We start from the raw sequence: 14,688 nt of genomic DNA, 5'->3' as shown, positions 1-14,688 counted from the left end.
ATCTAGATAAAAATGCCTCCACAAGAACTGAGGGTCCGGTTACTGATTAGCCCCCATGCTCAGGCGGACCTGGAGGTGAAGGCTTCGGTATGTATGGCATAAGAGGAGTTCCATGCACGATTGGTCCTGGCTTTATGGAGGTCTTTGAGCTTGGAGCTGGGTCGACAGGTCTATAATCCTCCAGACTCACGCTTCCTTCTTCACTAATTTTCAACTCCGAGTTGAGACTATATCCATTGCCCTGCAATTTCATTGGAAGACTTAATCAATGACTGATGAGAGGCCTGAAAAAGAGACTTTGACTTGGAAACTTGCGATGCCATTGAAGAAACCTCTGGTGTCCAGATTAATCTGATTGAGCAATGTGACTAAAAAAACTTGTGAGTCTTAGATGGAGGCACGAACCTTTAGCTTCCTGCCTGCAAGTGTGTTCAACGTTGTATCAACTTGGGGGGTGGATGCGACATCTGAAGTTACATTTGAGCAGGAAGAGGTAATAAGCATGGGAAGATTTTGTTCACATTAAATCTAACTACAGATGATTTTATCTTTAGAATGTATTTGACGACTTTTCATCTCAGCGACCTAAATGACTTAAAAGTAGGTCCCTTGTTTAAGGATTATAAATTAAACAGCTTAAGCGATTTTGATATTCAATGCATATATTGGCTAACACATTGACAACATAAATAATTTATTATGTCAGCATGACTGGCCAAGATTTAAACAATTGGAGCAGGAAAAAGTTGCTATGCTGAGAAGAATTATGAGGCACTATAGGATCCAATATCAAAATCCTGACATTGAAGAGAATGTAAACATAGTATTGGCTGCTTGTGCAACCTAAGGAAAGATTAACTAGAACAGAAAGAACTCAAACTCGAAGTACGTCACTTCAATATCAGAAGAGACAAATACCAGCTATTGCTGCAACTCTATGCACACTCAGGCAATATGACGTTCTGTAGCTCCACCAAACTACCACTTCAACATGACTTGATTCAAAATACCACACTGAAGTTGGCCGAAGCCACAAGATAATCTATGCACGACCCAACTCATATTTTTCATGTATAATTTCTTCAAGCAACGTCACTCTCTAAGAAAATCCAGCCTGACCCAGAGCAACAAGTTACTCCAGAGTTGCCCATAGAGCATTTTCACTAGTAGACATAATGAGGGAGTATATCGAGGTCTCAACTTTCTTCACCCAAGCAATTTGGCTTCCCAGTGTAATGTGATCACATTAACCAGGGATGTTCAACAGCCAAATCAAACCAAACCAGAATGATATGCGGGGCAACAGACAATTTTAGTTTAGTTTTGCTCTCAATTTTCCTGAATTGATGAACCAAGGATATCTCTTCTTTTGATGTGTTATAAATCAAACATAAGTTTTCTTTTATATTTATTAAATTTTCTATTCATGTTTCTAAAAGTCTGCGTGATAAAACGACTCACCATAGCGTCGTCCACCGGGTCTAAGCAGAACCAATCCAAGACGTACAGAAAGAACCATGTGAATATGGTTGAATTTCTCACCTTCTACATGTGATTTAACTCAGATTTGTTTTTCTCTCTTTGGAAAGATTTAATTTAGACCGACACCATGTAACAGTAGTCTAACTCTGAACTTCTATGTATCAACCAAACCAGGAACTTCTCTAACACCAACAGGCGATAACAAATGGATCCAACCGACACACACCCATAATGCCTTAAAAGAACAAATTATTGACATTGAGGCAGGGCTTACGACACGAACAATAGAAAAGGCAAGACAAGAAGATCGAACAAAGCCAATGTCCGACACAATTCATATCATCGAAACATTACCACGCGAAACAAATTCATGCGATGTGAGAGCACTTGCCAGAAGCCGAGGAGTCACTCATGGCGTCCGAGAAGCCGAACAGCGACGCGGGAGTTGCTCCAACCATGCAGAGCACAACAAGCAGCGCCAAAACCTTCATGATTCCAGTGCATGCAAACACAGCAAAACCACTCAATGTCGAGGAATCCTAGATGAGATTTTTACTCAGAAACAATGCTGCTTTTCTCATCAAGATGGCAGCCTCCTATTTAAGCCAGACTAAAAGCGAACTCAAGAACGAGGATCCCAGCTCATGGAACTGAATTTCTTTTCCCTTTTTGCACTGTGGGAATTTCGTGCTGGAGCGAAAGTTGACCAGGAATGGCAAAGCAGTACAACTGCGCGTCCTTGCGTCACCCCCAGATTTAGAGAGAAGCCGCACCAAAAAGTCTACCGGAAAACCTGGCACGTAAAACAAGTAGCGAGCAATGAATGCCAATATCCCACCTCCCATAAAATAAGCACTCTTCTGTCGTACCCGTCTCTCTCTCCCTCCACTGGAAGGCTTGAAACTTCTTCGAGAATGCGTGGCGAGTGAAAACTGAAAGAAGAAGAAGAGCGCTTCAATGTCTTCTAGAGAGAGAGAGAGACAAAGCATTGAATTTGTTTGCAGGAGGGATGGAGGAGTGACATTAATGATGGTGGGAATGCGGGATGTCGGGCACGTCGCTATCTGGAGTTGCAGGGACATACCGGGGAAATGGAAAACCGTGAACGCCTTCACTGCCTTTCGGGTCGACCGAGAATGTTTCTCGTACATGCTTGTCAGAAGAGGAAAAGAAGAATGTGTACAAACATTAACTTAATATTACTAATTGCATCAGACAGCTTCGGGGGTGTAGCTCATATGGTAGAGCGCTCGCTTCGCATGCGAGAGGCACGGGGTTCGATTCCCCGCACCTCCATTTCCACATGTCTTTTTCTCTCTCTCCCCGACTGATGAACTGTGCAACTCTTGTGTTTTTCTACTTTCGTCTTTTTTTGGCAGGGATGCTTTATTACTTTTCCTATATTATATGTTTTTGTTTTGAGCAAGGGACATTTTCATATACCAGGTCAAGCCATTGTATTTGGATAGGTATGAGACATGTGGAAGTAGTTGGCCGGCTGTGCTGGGCTCGACAGTTATTATGCCTGCCCTGGCTAAGATACGATTGAAGTGGATAAGTTTTATCAAAGTATAATTTATAGACATTTTTTTAAAAGAAGAATTCAGTTATATATATATGTACGTATGTATTAAATGTACAAACTGTGAGATTTATTAAATATTGCAAGAAATTGGAATATATGATAATATTATAAGATATCTAAGAAATTACACAATACATTCAAAACGTGAAATACTAGTATACTATAATTTTTAAAATGATATTCCACAACTACATTTCGCCGGTCCACCTAAACCTTTTCACACACCCTTTTCAATAGAAATGGTGCTATTTATGCTACGACAAATGTCCCGTCCTTGTTTGGATTACAAAAAAGGTTTGTAGATATCGTTTGCACATTGCACAATGGCCTATCTCACATCAACCAGTGCCTCTTTCTTTTGAGTGATTACCCAATCGAGGTACATTGACGTTCGAACCTATTATTTGTTATCTAGATGGATTGCTTAATGTCAAGAGTGTACGAATTTCTGAACTTGGGAATGTCAATTTCCGATTGTGATTGGTGAATGTCTCGTCCAAAATCAGTGCTCTATTTATGGACGGAGCAGGTGGGTTTCATGGCTATATACTTTATTTCTAATTATTAAGAATCATTCTAAAATCAATCCAGGAAAATTAATGATAAATACTCATTCAACTAAATAAGACTTAAATATATCTTCAAATTTGAAGAAGATAATTACATGTACAAGTGCCCTAATAAGGGTTAAAAACAAATCACACCCAATAGAATATCTAACTAATCTGATGTCTTAAGTATTGTATCCCTCACCGTAATTTGGATAAGTATCATCGTTCTTCACATTGCTTACGTTTGGCTAGAGTCATTTATGCAATAATCAATCATGTCCACAGGCAACTATTTCTAGCTTCTTTATGATTATTTTTTTGGCAGTCAAGCTTCACCTATTTTATTCAACACACTGTAGATTAGCATTTAACATGGACCTTGATGGTATTGTAGATATTTCGCTATTTGTCACAAGCTATGGTGGAAAGAATGGAAAAATGTGAAGCTCTGCTTTTCCACCATTTTAAAATTTTGGCATCATCTTTAAAATACTTCATTCATGCGGTGAAGTTTGAAATATTAAATTTACCAGTGTATGCATCACACATGTTTTGGAGTTAATTTCTCACCATTACAAATGAGAAATTGTCTAAAAAGTCCTTAACATATTATACTTCCGCCAATTTAATCATAAACTTTTCATCCTAAATCTTGCTAACCAATTTTAGCAGAAAAATATTGATATTGATGGTTTTTGTAATTTTTTCTAAATTTTTTGAATTTCTTTTCTTTTCTTTTCCATTTCCTTTTCCTTCTTGTTTTTCCTATTTCTCATTAAGACCTCAACGATGGCCAAAAAAGGGAAATAATAAAAAGAAAGAAAGAAAATAAATAATTTTAAAAAGTTCAAAAATATTTTATATCTATACCTATCTTGTTTCGTAGGATAACCGACATTGACTTTCTAACCAAAATTAATTGAAAATGACCACATTGAAAATCATCACAAGTTTTAGGATTAAACTAGTCAAATTAAAAGTATATAATTGAATTGACAAATCGTATAATAGGTTTAAAACTTTTTGACAATTCTCCCTCCTTGCGAATACTTGCTCCACTTAAACCTCCTCAAATGGCATCAAAATGTCGTAATATGGAACAGCTATAGTTGTTAGCCCCCTAACTTGAACATTAGATCCAAGATGGTGGATAAAAAAAAACAAAAGATGGAATGTCCTTCTAAGATTTGAGGATCTCCTTTACGCCAGTGTTGCTTTACTAAAAAAGGAATCATTCTCTTTGTTCACCAATTTACTAATGTTATGTACAGAAATGAACAACGTGGTTGCTTGATGGATAATTTTCGAACAACAACGCACCCGTGGGCCGTTGCATCATTGAAAACTAGCAAGAAATCCCTGAAGCAACCCTCCAATCTTGTCTTGTCAACAGCAAAATCTATGATATGAGTGGTGGAGTCCAGCTTTAGCGTCTCCATCTCCTTGCCTGCCTTCTATAACATCTTATACGTGGAATTCACCTCGTCTTTTTTTGTGTAAGGTGATATTTTCAACTTGCCTTCCCTGTGTCATAAAGAGAACCTCAATTCTTGATACTTGAGGGGGTAGATCTAATATGTCGACCCACGTATAACAACACAGAAGCTTGAAACTGACAAAAACCGTCTCACATGAACAGATAAATGCAGCGGCGTAGGTGGAGAAAATTCCCATTGCTAACAAGACTGAGCCATTGGATCAAACTCTGCATTAGGAATGCATTAACGGAGGCATTATCTAAGATGCTTAAAATTTTATCAGAAATGCCAGGCTCATTGACAACTCTCGTTATTTCGGCAGCCATAATTTGGAAATCACGTGGCACTATTAATTTTTAAATCATTGTAATGACAAAGGAAAAAAATGCGATCAACGAACCATTTTAGAGAGAAAGAGTATGAGGATTTGGCATCCGACTGAAGGTTGATAAATGGTGAAAATGATAGGGCAGGGAGAAAATTTGTTGCGCTCGAAGACCCTAGCCCCAAAAAAATCTTGAATGATTGGATCTAACAATTTGGTATCGTCTGAAACTAAGTTATCCATAGAGTGTTGGGTCTCTCCCTAAGCTTCTCTCTCCCACCATCAGGCGTTGCCTCATCATATCTGACTTCAAGAATTCCTAATGAGGCAAGGCAAGCAACTAAATTATGATGGCTCGACCCACAGGGATCAAGCCACAACGTCACAATCCCTAGCAGCCATACCACGATAAAGAGGCAAGAAGACAACACAGCAGAGGAAAGACAAAGTAGAAGTCCAATTTGAAAATAGACCCATCCCATTGCAGCTGTTCCTTTGAACAAAAGCCATCCACAGACATTAAACCGTTTCAGTAAATGGCGAATCTTGGATCCAAGATCCCCATCAGGCATGGACTCTCTCAGTCAATGCTATGTACTCGGTTTGCGCATGCAGACGATTCGACAAATAGCAGAATCTGCATCAATGTCTGGAACCAGCATATAACACGATTCTCTACCATAATGTTAGCGACTACCACCAAGACAGAATGAGGATCCATGGCCCCTTGTCATAACAGACCAAATTCCAAAATAAAATGCAGACACATGTTCAGAATATTTATCAATCCACCGTTTTACTCTAGAGAAGTCTCATGGTTAAGAAGAAAATAACACCTGTGACAGACCCTGACCATACTGGAGATGTATATCAAGAGTTTTTTTTTTTTTTTTTTTTGGGGGTGGGTGGGTGGTGTGGTTTAGAAGAAACCCGCACAACGGTTGGATCATCAGTTGTACACAAATTACTAGCACAAGCAAGTCAATAAATATTAAATTTCTTGAGAGGTACTCATGCTGATTTTGTTTTTCTTTCAAGAGGTCAAATAAACCATGTCCATGTACCCCTGTAGACCAGGGGTAATCAGCTTCCAAAGGGCAACAGCCAACCAAACATATCCAAGAGAAATCTCAGTAACGCCTAACTTGGAGCAAGAAGATGAAAGAAAAGTTCGAAATTACACGTCCAGACAAAACTCTTTGCATAACCTCCTCCAATTGTTTATGACATGACTCCCCCCTCAATCAGCGGTACTGCAAGAAAAAAATCATGACAATAAGACTTCTCTCCACTGGAAAAAAGATGCAGCAAAGATTGAAACTCATAAAGTTTTCTCAAACAATAGTGTGAGAAAGTAGATTATCTTTCATGGATTTTGGCCACATAAACCACTCGGAAAGAAAGGGCTTTGATACAGACCATATCAAACATTTTTGCCTTCTAATCATAAGTTAACCTTTATAACAATACAAATTTAAAAAGTGATGAGCAAAAAAACAAAAAGCATAACATTCATAACCTATGAAGTAGATGGACCTTTTTTTCTTCTTGGCCAACAAAGTAGAGGGACTAACGTCAGATACAATTAATAATTGAATGTCATGCAACAAAATGAGGTGAAAGAATCGAAGTTTCGTGGTCGGTGAACTAACTAACATAAACCAGGGGAGTCTAACAAAAGTTCACCTTAATGAAGCCAATTTCCTTGGCGTTGCTGCGGAAGCACTGCCTACAGCACATCAGTCCATACTTCCGGATCAAACCATGAGGGTTTCCACATACCCGGCTGCCGACAAAACAAAACGGAAAGTTGAGAATACACGCCTAAAGCCAGCAGTTACGCCCTTTTCTTTTCTTCCCAGAAAAGAAAGAACAATCAGCTCGATAAATAAAGAAACTGAAGGAACATCAGCGATTAAATCTGCAGAACACCATTGTGGGGGGCTGCATACGTGTCTCCGATCAAAATAAATACGAATGACAAAAGAAAATCACAGACTAGATTCTCATTGTAAAACTTCACAAATAGTACTCAATATCAAGCTACCAAATTCAACACCGCCCTTGGCCTGATCTTCTCACACTAAAAAGATGGTCGACTGAATCTTAGCAGTGTCTAAACGACCCCAAGCATCTCCTAGACAAATCCTGAAAAGGGCACGACTACAGTGGGAGCCACAACATCAACCGGCTATCATACCAGCGTCGTAATCAACCATCAATCAGCTAGTCGCCAAGTTCGAAGCTTCGAAGCGTAATTCTACGGGGGAAAGCGAAAGGGAACGATGGAAGATCGAAGGAAGTGCGTTACCAAGCGCGAGAACCGGGGCCGTAGCTCTTGGGATGAGAGTTCCACACGTTGGAGTGACCCATCTTCTCTCTTCTTCCTCCTCGATGCGGAAAATCCTTCCGGAGCTCGCCGCGCAGTTCGATCGCCGCCGCTCTTGTGAAGAACAGCTAGGGAAGAAACCCTAAGAGCTTTTTTATAAGCTTCCACGTCCCTAAAACGCCGCGTTTTAGGTGGGCATGCGACCCGGATCGATCCGAAGAGGTCGAGCAGGGCGGCCCGATACCGTCGGATCAGTAGGATATTCAAACTCTACCGTTAGATCAATGTCCGGCAGAGTGATCCCCAGCGCCGTTAAGATCGAACAGATCTCTACCGTCGGAAGATCGGGATTGGTGTTGAACACCGTTGGATCGACTCAATCTTATCCATTGGCTGAATGTGGCGATAATTGTGCCTTTATGCCGTTAATTCGAGATAAAGATCAACAGCTGTAATTCTCAAGAAAGTGGCGTTGATGATTGAGGAACGCATGGGGCTATAGAAGGAAGATTGATCTAGGCTGCGTTTGGTAACTTGTCAAATAGTAATAATTTCTGTTATTTTATTTTTAGAGTAGATTTGAAATAGAAATTCGTTTGATAAAAATTTTATTCTCAAGAACAAATTTCTTTTTTATTCTCAAAAATAGATTTAAAATAGAATTAAAAAGTAAAAAAAAGTTAATTTTTTGTTCCTGTGAATAATTCCAAAATCAAGCTAACCCATTTTTTTTTTCTAATTTCTCCTCTTTTTCATTGTTCTTCTTCTCTCTCTCTTCTTTTTCAACCGTTGTTACTGTTACCGACACCGTCCATTGCCATTGGTCGCCGGAGGAACACCCAGCCACCAGCAAGGCTTAGCCTTGCTAGATCTAGCAAGGTCAAGAAAAAAAAAGTAATAAAGTTATTAAAAAAATTAAAAGAAAACGATTTGGATTAGAAATTTTTAGAACGGTACAAAATGAAATTTTATTTCGGAAATAAAAATTTTGGATAATTACCAAACGGTTTAAAATGTTTAAAAATTGTTCCCTAGAATAGAATAAAAATAATTTTTTATTATAAATTATTTCTAGTATTTAAATGGTTACCAAACGTGCTCTTAGTGTTCTCAACTTATTGAGTGCTGCATGGATTATTCCACAGTTGAGAATTTGCTGGCCGTGACTCATGCCGTTCATAAGAAGGTGTGTGCTCAACTTCCTTGTTTGTCAAGCCTTCTTTACAAGTCCAAAAAAAATAGCTGTGGCCATTGGGCTTAAAAATATGACATCACAATGTGATATGTCTTATTCTATCTTGTTTTCATCCTATCCATGACAAAATACCGGGATAGTAGGATAAAATAATCTTAGGAGTAGGATAGGACCGGATAGAATTTCTTTTATCAATAAGAGCACAAAATTGCATGCTCAAGAAAGCAACAGAGCTAAGTTTTTGTTTCAAAAAAACTTCACGAAAAAAGCTTTCAAAAATCATTCCAAATTAGAAAATTCATTTCCTAAATTTGAGTATACATATTTTCATTGACTGATCATTTTCAATAAATCAAAAGCATGAAAGTCCAAAACTAATTCGTGATTTCTCAAAAAGTATTTTCCTTTTCTTTCTCTTTTTTCGAAAACAAACACATCCTAAGTCCTTTATTACAATATTAAAATTCTTTTTAAACAACACCTACATCAACTTCAATGATCACCTTCGGCCACTTCTTTTCCTTTGCTACTTCCATGGGGACAACAAATCTTGTACAGATGGAGTAATCGTTTTCGGGGTGCTGTATTCAGCTTCCTGGTCAGGGCGGTCGTGCACACTACGAAAAATGAGCCAGGTCGAACATAGAATCACCTTGCCGTCCACCGTCGTTTCTAATGGCAGCCAAACGATAGCTCAAACAGCCTTTCGGCTTTCCCAGTACTAGACGATTGTTCTAATTGCTTCCCTAAGGCAAAGAGAAGAACACTTTTATCTTAAACAAAGCATATTAATCTGCCTTAATGGGTATGTATTACATTACATCAGTTAGCCAGCTATGATACGATTATCAGCAAGATATAAAAAGGGCATGGATCCTTTCGAATACATGAAAAGTACATGCATCTTTTCCAAAAGAACACATTTTTATAACTCAAACATACTTCCCATCACCTCTGCTGCAATCCAAATAACATCAATGGAATTTCATTAAACATAATCAGATTCCCATTATCCATCGGAATTAAATCAGAATTAGTCAGGGAGGTTCGGAGCTATTGAGTTTCATGATATTAAGCATGCAAAACACCAAAGCAACCACTCTGCCTTGGAAACTTGAAATCGGGAGCCTCGCTCACATGACTAAAATACTTGGCTTCAACCATGTAATGTTTATCTGGCAAATGTAACAGCAATATATGTATTGCTAGGTGATTGATTTTCTATGGTGAAAGAGTAATAAATACACAAAACCCACACAGTTGAGGCCAAACGAAAAATCAAATAATAAAAAGTACAACAACCTCTAGTTGCTGCCACTGTTCTGTGCTACTTTTGCGCATGGTTTCATCATCCTTCTCGATCAGTCCAGAGGGAATCAAGCTCCGTGTTGCTCACATCATTGGATACCAAGGTCATCAAAACAACAGAGCCAGTGCATACTTGATTCTTGATGATAACAAAATGATACAACAGCTCTTGAAATTTGACAAGGTTGGATGCTGAAACTTAACAGAATCTTCTTTCTAAATTGATAAAAGTACACAGTTTAATAAAAATGATGTATCATAACTAAATGAATCTTACACCCCAACCATTCATGGAGATTGATTGTGCTGTCAACGAGGATTGAACTTGGTACAAACTAATTGTTTCCTTTCTTCAGTTTCCTGAGTTGTAGACAAACAATGTATACAGTCGGAGTTCACAAATCCCATCTTCAGTCAGAACTCACTTTTTTCAAGCTTGCCATGTATGTTAAATAAATGCTCCATACATATGCACAAGAACTGTTCGCCAATGGCTGCCAACAATACGAAAAGAAGGGTTAATAGCTCACTCTCCTCGGCCATTGCCATGATAAGAACACAAGTATGAGAAGAATTCACATGTTATTTCAGGTGGCACAAAGAAAATAAACTGATTATTCCTAGACAAAAAGAACTTTTCCTAACAATCCAATCAGCTCCAAGGAAAATTATAATGAGTACCCTGCGAGTCACATTAGTTGGAGTAGTTTATTTTCCTTGTATGTCAGCAATGTAAACTTCTGGCATGCTTAAAGCGATCAAACATACCTGTAAATGCACAGGGATGAACTTGAATGTGAAAAAATCACAAATAGGCCAAAATAAAATGCCATTTCTCATGGTAGGCAGTAGATCTCGCCTCAATCTGCCAACAATATCACCAAAAGTTTCACCTGCATCAGTCAGAAACTAAGTTCACTAATAAAGAAGCATTTTCTGCTTAGGTACATTATCTCACGGGAAATTTGACGTCAGTTGATACTAAAGATGAAGAAATATATGCCAATTAGTAGCCATTTGGCACAACTGAGGCCTATGGGCTCAATCATCAGGGCAAAATCTTATAACCAATGCAGAATTTACACAGAGGCATGAGCGTACAAAGGTGGCACATGTATGCAGGCACACAGAAAGAGAGGTTTAAACTAATGCTAATTATTCAATGGCTGCAAAGGAAAGGTATTCTGTTGCTCATTTTAGTCACTCAAACTATCTATCAAAGTTGTGGAATAGAAAGAAACTAAAGATAACATAAGCCATAGTCTCTGAGCTGCATAACTGGCACCATATCACATCCCCTCTAAAGTAACACCCTCCAAAAAACACTCATATGCAAATCAGTCCCATAAATCTTTTTTCTTTAATGGATTATGCAATTCTAGCATTTTTAGTGATAAGTGATGATCATCAACACCAACCACAATTGGGATCTTCTCAAAGAGCTATTCATCAGTAGTCTTAGGATATCGCGGCAAAGAACTACAGGGCACCCATTAGTCAAATAGAGCAGAATGTCCAAAGTACATTAAGACTACATCATGATCTATCAGCCTATTAAGACTTGCGCTTTTGGCAAAGGGCTAGCATCAACATTATAATCTACCGTACACGAGTGATTTAGCCTGCTTTTCTTATGAGGAAGAGAAGAATACTTTGCCATAACAGAGAAACTGACTCAGGGTATGTTAAAATAGGATACTGCATCCAATTGACAACTTGAAAAGCTAAATTTGAAAAATGAACCAGCATAAGTCCCTCGATCATCCAAAAGAGGCATATAGAATGAGGAACAGGCTTTGTGGCAAGTCAACTATACAACCAATCAGCTCGCTTTACCTCAGAAAAGAGAACATCAAAGAACGATCTCTACCTTCACAAAGATTTCTATAAGTAATTTGTTGAGTTGGATTTAGTCAAATTTCTTTGCTCAAAAGAGAAAACCGCTTGTCAATAGTTTGCAATACCATAGTCACTCATCACCAACAGAATAAAGCAAAAATTGCCGTTAAAGTTTTGCTACGTGAAAGACAAAGGGCTTGCGAGAAGAAAAAAGATCGCAAAAGCATCTCATCACCTTGTAGACCCGCATTGTATGAGAAGAAGACCGTGGTAACGCAAGGTCCATATATCGCCTGCCCCATAAATATTTTCTTCATAGTGGTCACCATATCTCGCTTCGGTAGGACTCGACACGGTGTTGAACCACGTGTGCTGGCTAGGCCCCAAGATAACCAATCCATACGCGGTCATCCGCAGCGTTCGTATCAGGTCCAAAGAACTAGAAGGCGGCAATGTGATCATCTAAAAGAATTCGATAAACAGCAGTCAAGCAAAATCATAGTAGCCTAATTAATCAGAATACAGAAGTTGGGTAACACAGAAAACTAACATACCCATATAATCTAAGTCGAAAAATCTATACTAAAAGTTTGAGCAGATGTTATGCCAAGGCCTGCCAAATGAATCGTTCACCTTACGGTAATCTCTCACCAGACGCTAGCTAGAATCAGAAGCAAGATAAACTTCAACGGTCCCAAAACAATTCAAACTCTCCAGACCATAAAAGCTAGGGTCTTTTCGTGCGGAAAACACGCTCGAAGTCGGAACCGACGTGGTCTCTGCACTTTACCTGGGAAGTCAGATCGGCGGCGGCGTAGATGAGCGAGGACGTGACGCACTTGGTGACGAGAGGCCGAGCCTCGAGCGAGCCCAAGTACCAGGCGAGGAAGCCGTCCTTCCGCGGCCGGCAATGAGGAGCGGGCGGCGAGAGGGAGGGCTCGGAGGAAGGGATCGAGCTGCTCCTGGCGCCGCCGCGGTTGCCGGCCCCGTTCCGCGAGCCGCCGGCGTACGCCCTGCGCCGCTGCGAGCTCGCGAGCGACGGGGATTCGAAGGAGGCGGCGAGACGGGCGGGCGAGACCGAGAGCTCCGTCGAGCGCCGGCGGAGGTGCTTCAGTACGGCGCTCGCCGCCATTTTCATTCCCCCTTGAAATTTGGAGTTTTGGGGAGATAAAAGGCAGGGGTGTGCATTTTTACCAAAAAAAAAGAAAAGGCAGGGGTGTGCATGGTCCGGACACAAACCGGGAACCACTTAAGAACCGTTCCGAAAAATTATAACCGGGATCCACCCATTTGTTGGATGGACCGGTTCCCCCAGATGGTTCGGTTCTGATAGATCCATGGAACTAGTTCATCTTCGTATCGACAAATCATTTTCACTTGCTTTGCGGAATAAATTCAACCCCATGAATTTAGCAGGAAAATAAAACGCATTCCGCACCCACGAATCGGAAACATAAAGTCAACGTTGCAGGCACATACACTAACTCATAAAATTACACCCAGCTAAAACTTCTATCCATCAAACAGGTTAGCTATATAAAAAATCCCCAATCATATCTCACATGGTACAAAGATATCTTCTTAACTCACAAACTTACACAACTTCCCGAACTCAAATGAAGAACTTAGCAAAAAACCTAACTAAATACCACGTTTAGAGATCATTGAAATAGACAAATCAATAGCCCGATTAAGGTTTGTTATTAGTAACTTTTTTAATATTAAAAATTAATCAATCCAATTCGGGTGGGTGGGTGGACGGATCCGCCCATGGAAACTGCCAAACCGGAACCAGGATCCACCCACCGGTTCCCATAAATTGGAACCGAAAACAGAACCAGTTCCCTTAAGAACCGCCGGTTCCAGGCGGTTCCGGTCCGGTTCCGAGCGGTCCAGGCGAATCCGGTTCTTTTGCACACCCCTAATAAAAGGGGGGATCGGTATTCTTTGCTAGTAGGCACTCTCGTGTTTATGCAGGCAGGTGGGGAAGCCCGTACGACCGTTGAAATCAAGAACTATTTGGACTGGACCTAATCGATCACAATTCCAAGAGAAACCAGACGGGATAGATTTTTAAAAATATATATTTTAAATTTTTTAACAATAGCAATAAATCCTAAAATAGATCATTTTATTTCTTAAACACACACATATATAAATTCAATTTAAACTAAAATCTTCATAAAATGAAAAGCGGCCGGTTCCGTTGAGCCATACTGGACTGAAACCAATGGCTAATCTACTTTCCAATCTTAAAACCAAACATTCGACAGTCCGATCCCGGTTCTCAAAATTGGGAATTGTTGCGGTCCGGGAACTAGATTATCTCTGGACAGGTCTTCAGCGGAAGGACCGGAATCAAACCGGATCCGAACCGGACCGGGTTTGGGCCAAGGCCTTTTTCGAGCCCGGTTGAACCGAAGCATTCGGCAGGCCTTTTTAAGCCCCCCGTCTCCTTCCCTCCCATTTTCTCTCTCCGTCGCTGTCGCTGTCTCTGCTCTGTCGCGGTCGCTCTCGTCGAGAATCTTCGACGCTTTCGTTCCTTTCATGGCGGAGCTCTTCTCCTCGTTGCGCACTCCGTCTCTCTGCCCTCTCT

General features: G+C 40.0%; 1 protein-coding gene, 1 non-coding gene and 1 pseudogene across 2 annotated transcripts; 1 reads left to right on the top strand and 2 right to left on the bottom strand.

Annotated features, from left to right (window-relative positions):
- Window positions 1-2,705: 2,705 nt before the first annotated feature.
- TRNAA-CGC lies at window positions 2,706-2,778 on the top strand. The gene has a single exon. It is a non-coding gene; the product is annotated as a tRNA-Ala (tRNA).
- Window positions 2,779-6,389: 3,611 nt separating this feature from the next.
- On the bottom strand, window positions 6,390-7,877 carry LOC120294614 (40S ribosomal protein S29). Its single transcript, XM_039314899.1, has 3 exons — window positions 7,733-7,877; window positions 7,108-7,207; window positions 6,390-6,674 (listed from the first exon to the last, which is right to left on the bottom strand). The coding sequence occupies exons 1-3, from the start codon at window positions 7,792-7,794 to the stop codon at window positions 6,666-6,668; spliced, it is 171 nt and encodes a 56-aa protein (XP_039170833.1). The 5' UTR covers window positions 7,795-7,877; the 3' UTR covers window positions 6,390-6,665.
- A 2,485-nt stretch (window positions 7,878-10,362) lies between these two features.
- On the bottom strand, window positions 10,363-13,271 carry LOC120294757 (annotated as a pseudogene).
- Between the last annotated feature and the right edge of the window lie 1,417 nt (window positions 13,272-14,688).

The sequence above is a fragment of the Eucalyptus grandis genome, chromosome 6 (genome assembly GCF_016545825.1).
Source record: "Eucalyptus grandis isolate ANBG69807.140 chromosome 6, ASM1654582v1, whole genome shotgun sequence".
NCBI lineage: Eukaryota > Viridiplantae > Streptophyta > Magnoliopsida > Myrtales > Myrtaceae > Eucalyptus > Eucalyptus grandis.
Note: the sequence above shows the minus strand (reverse complement) of the source record. Positions and strands in the feature narration are given on the sequence as shown.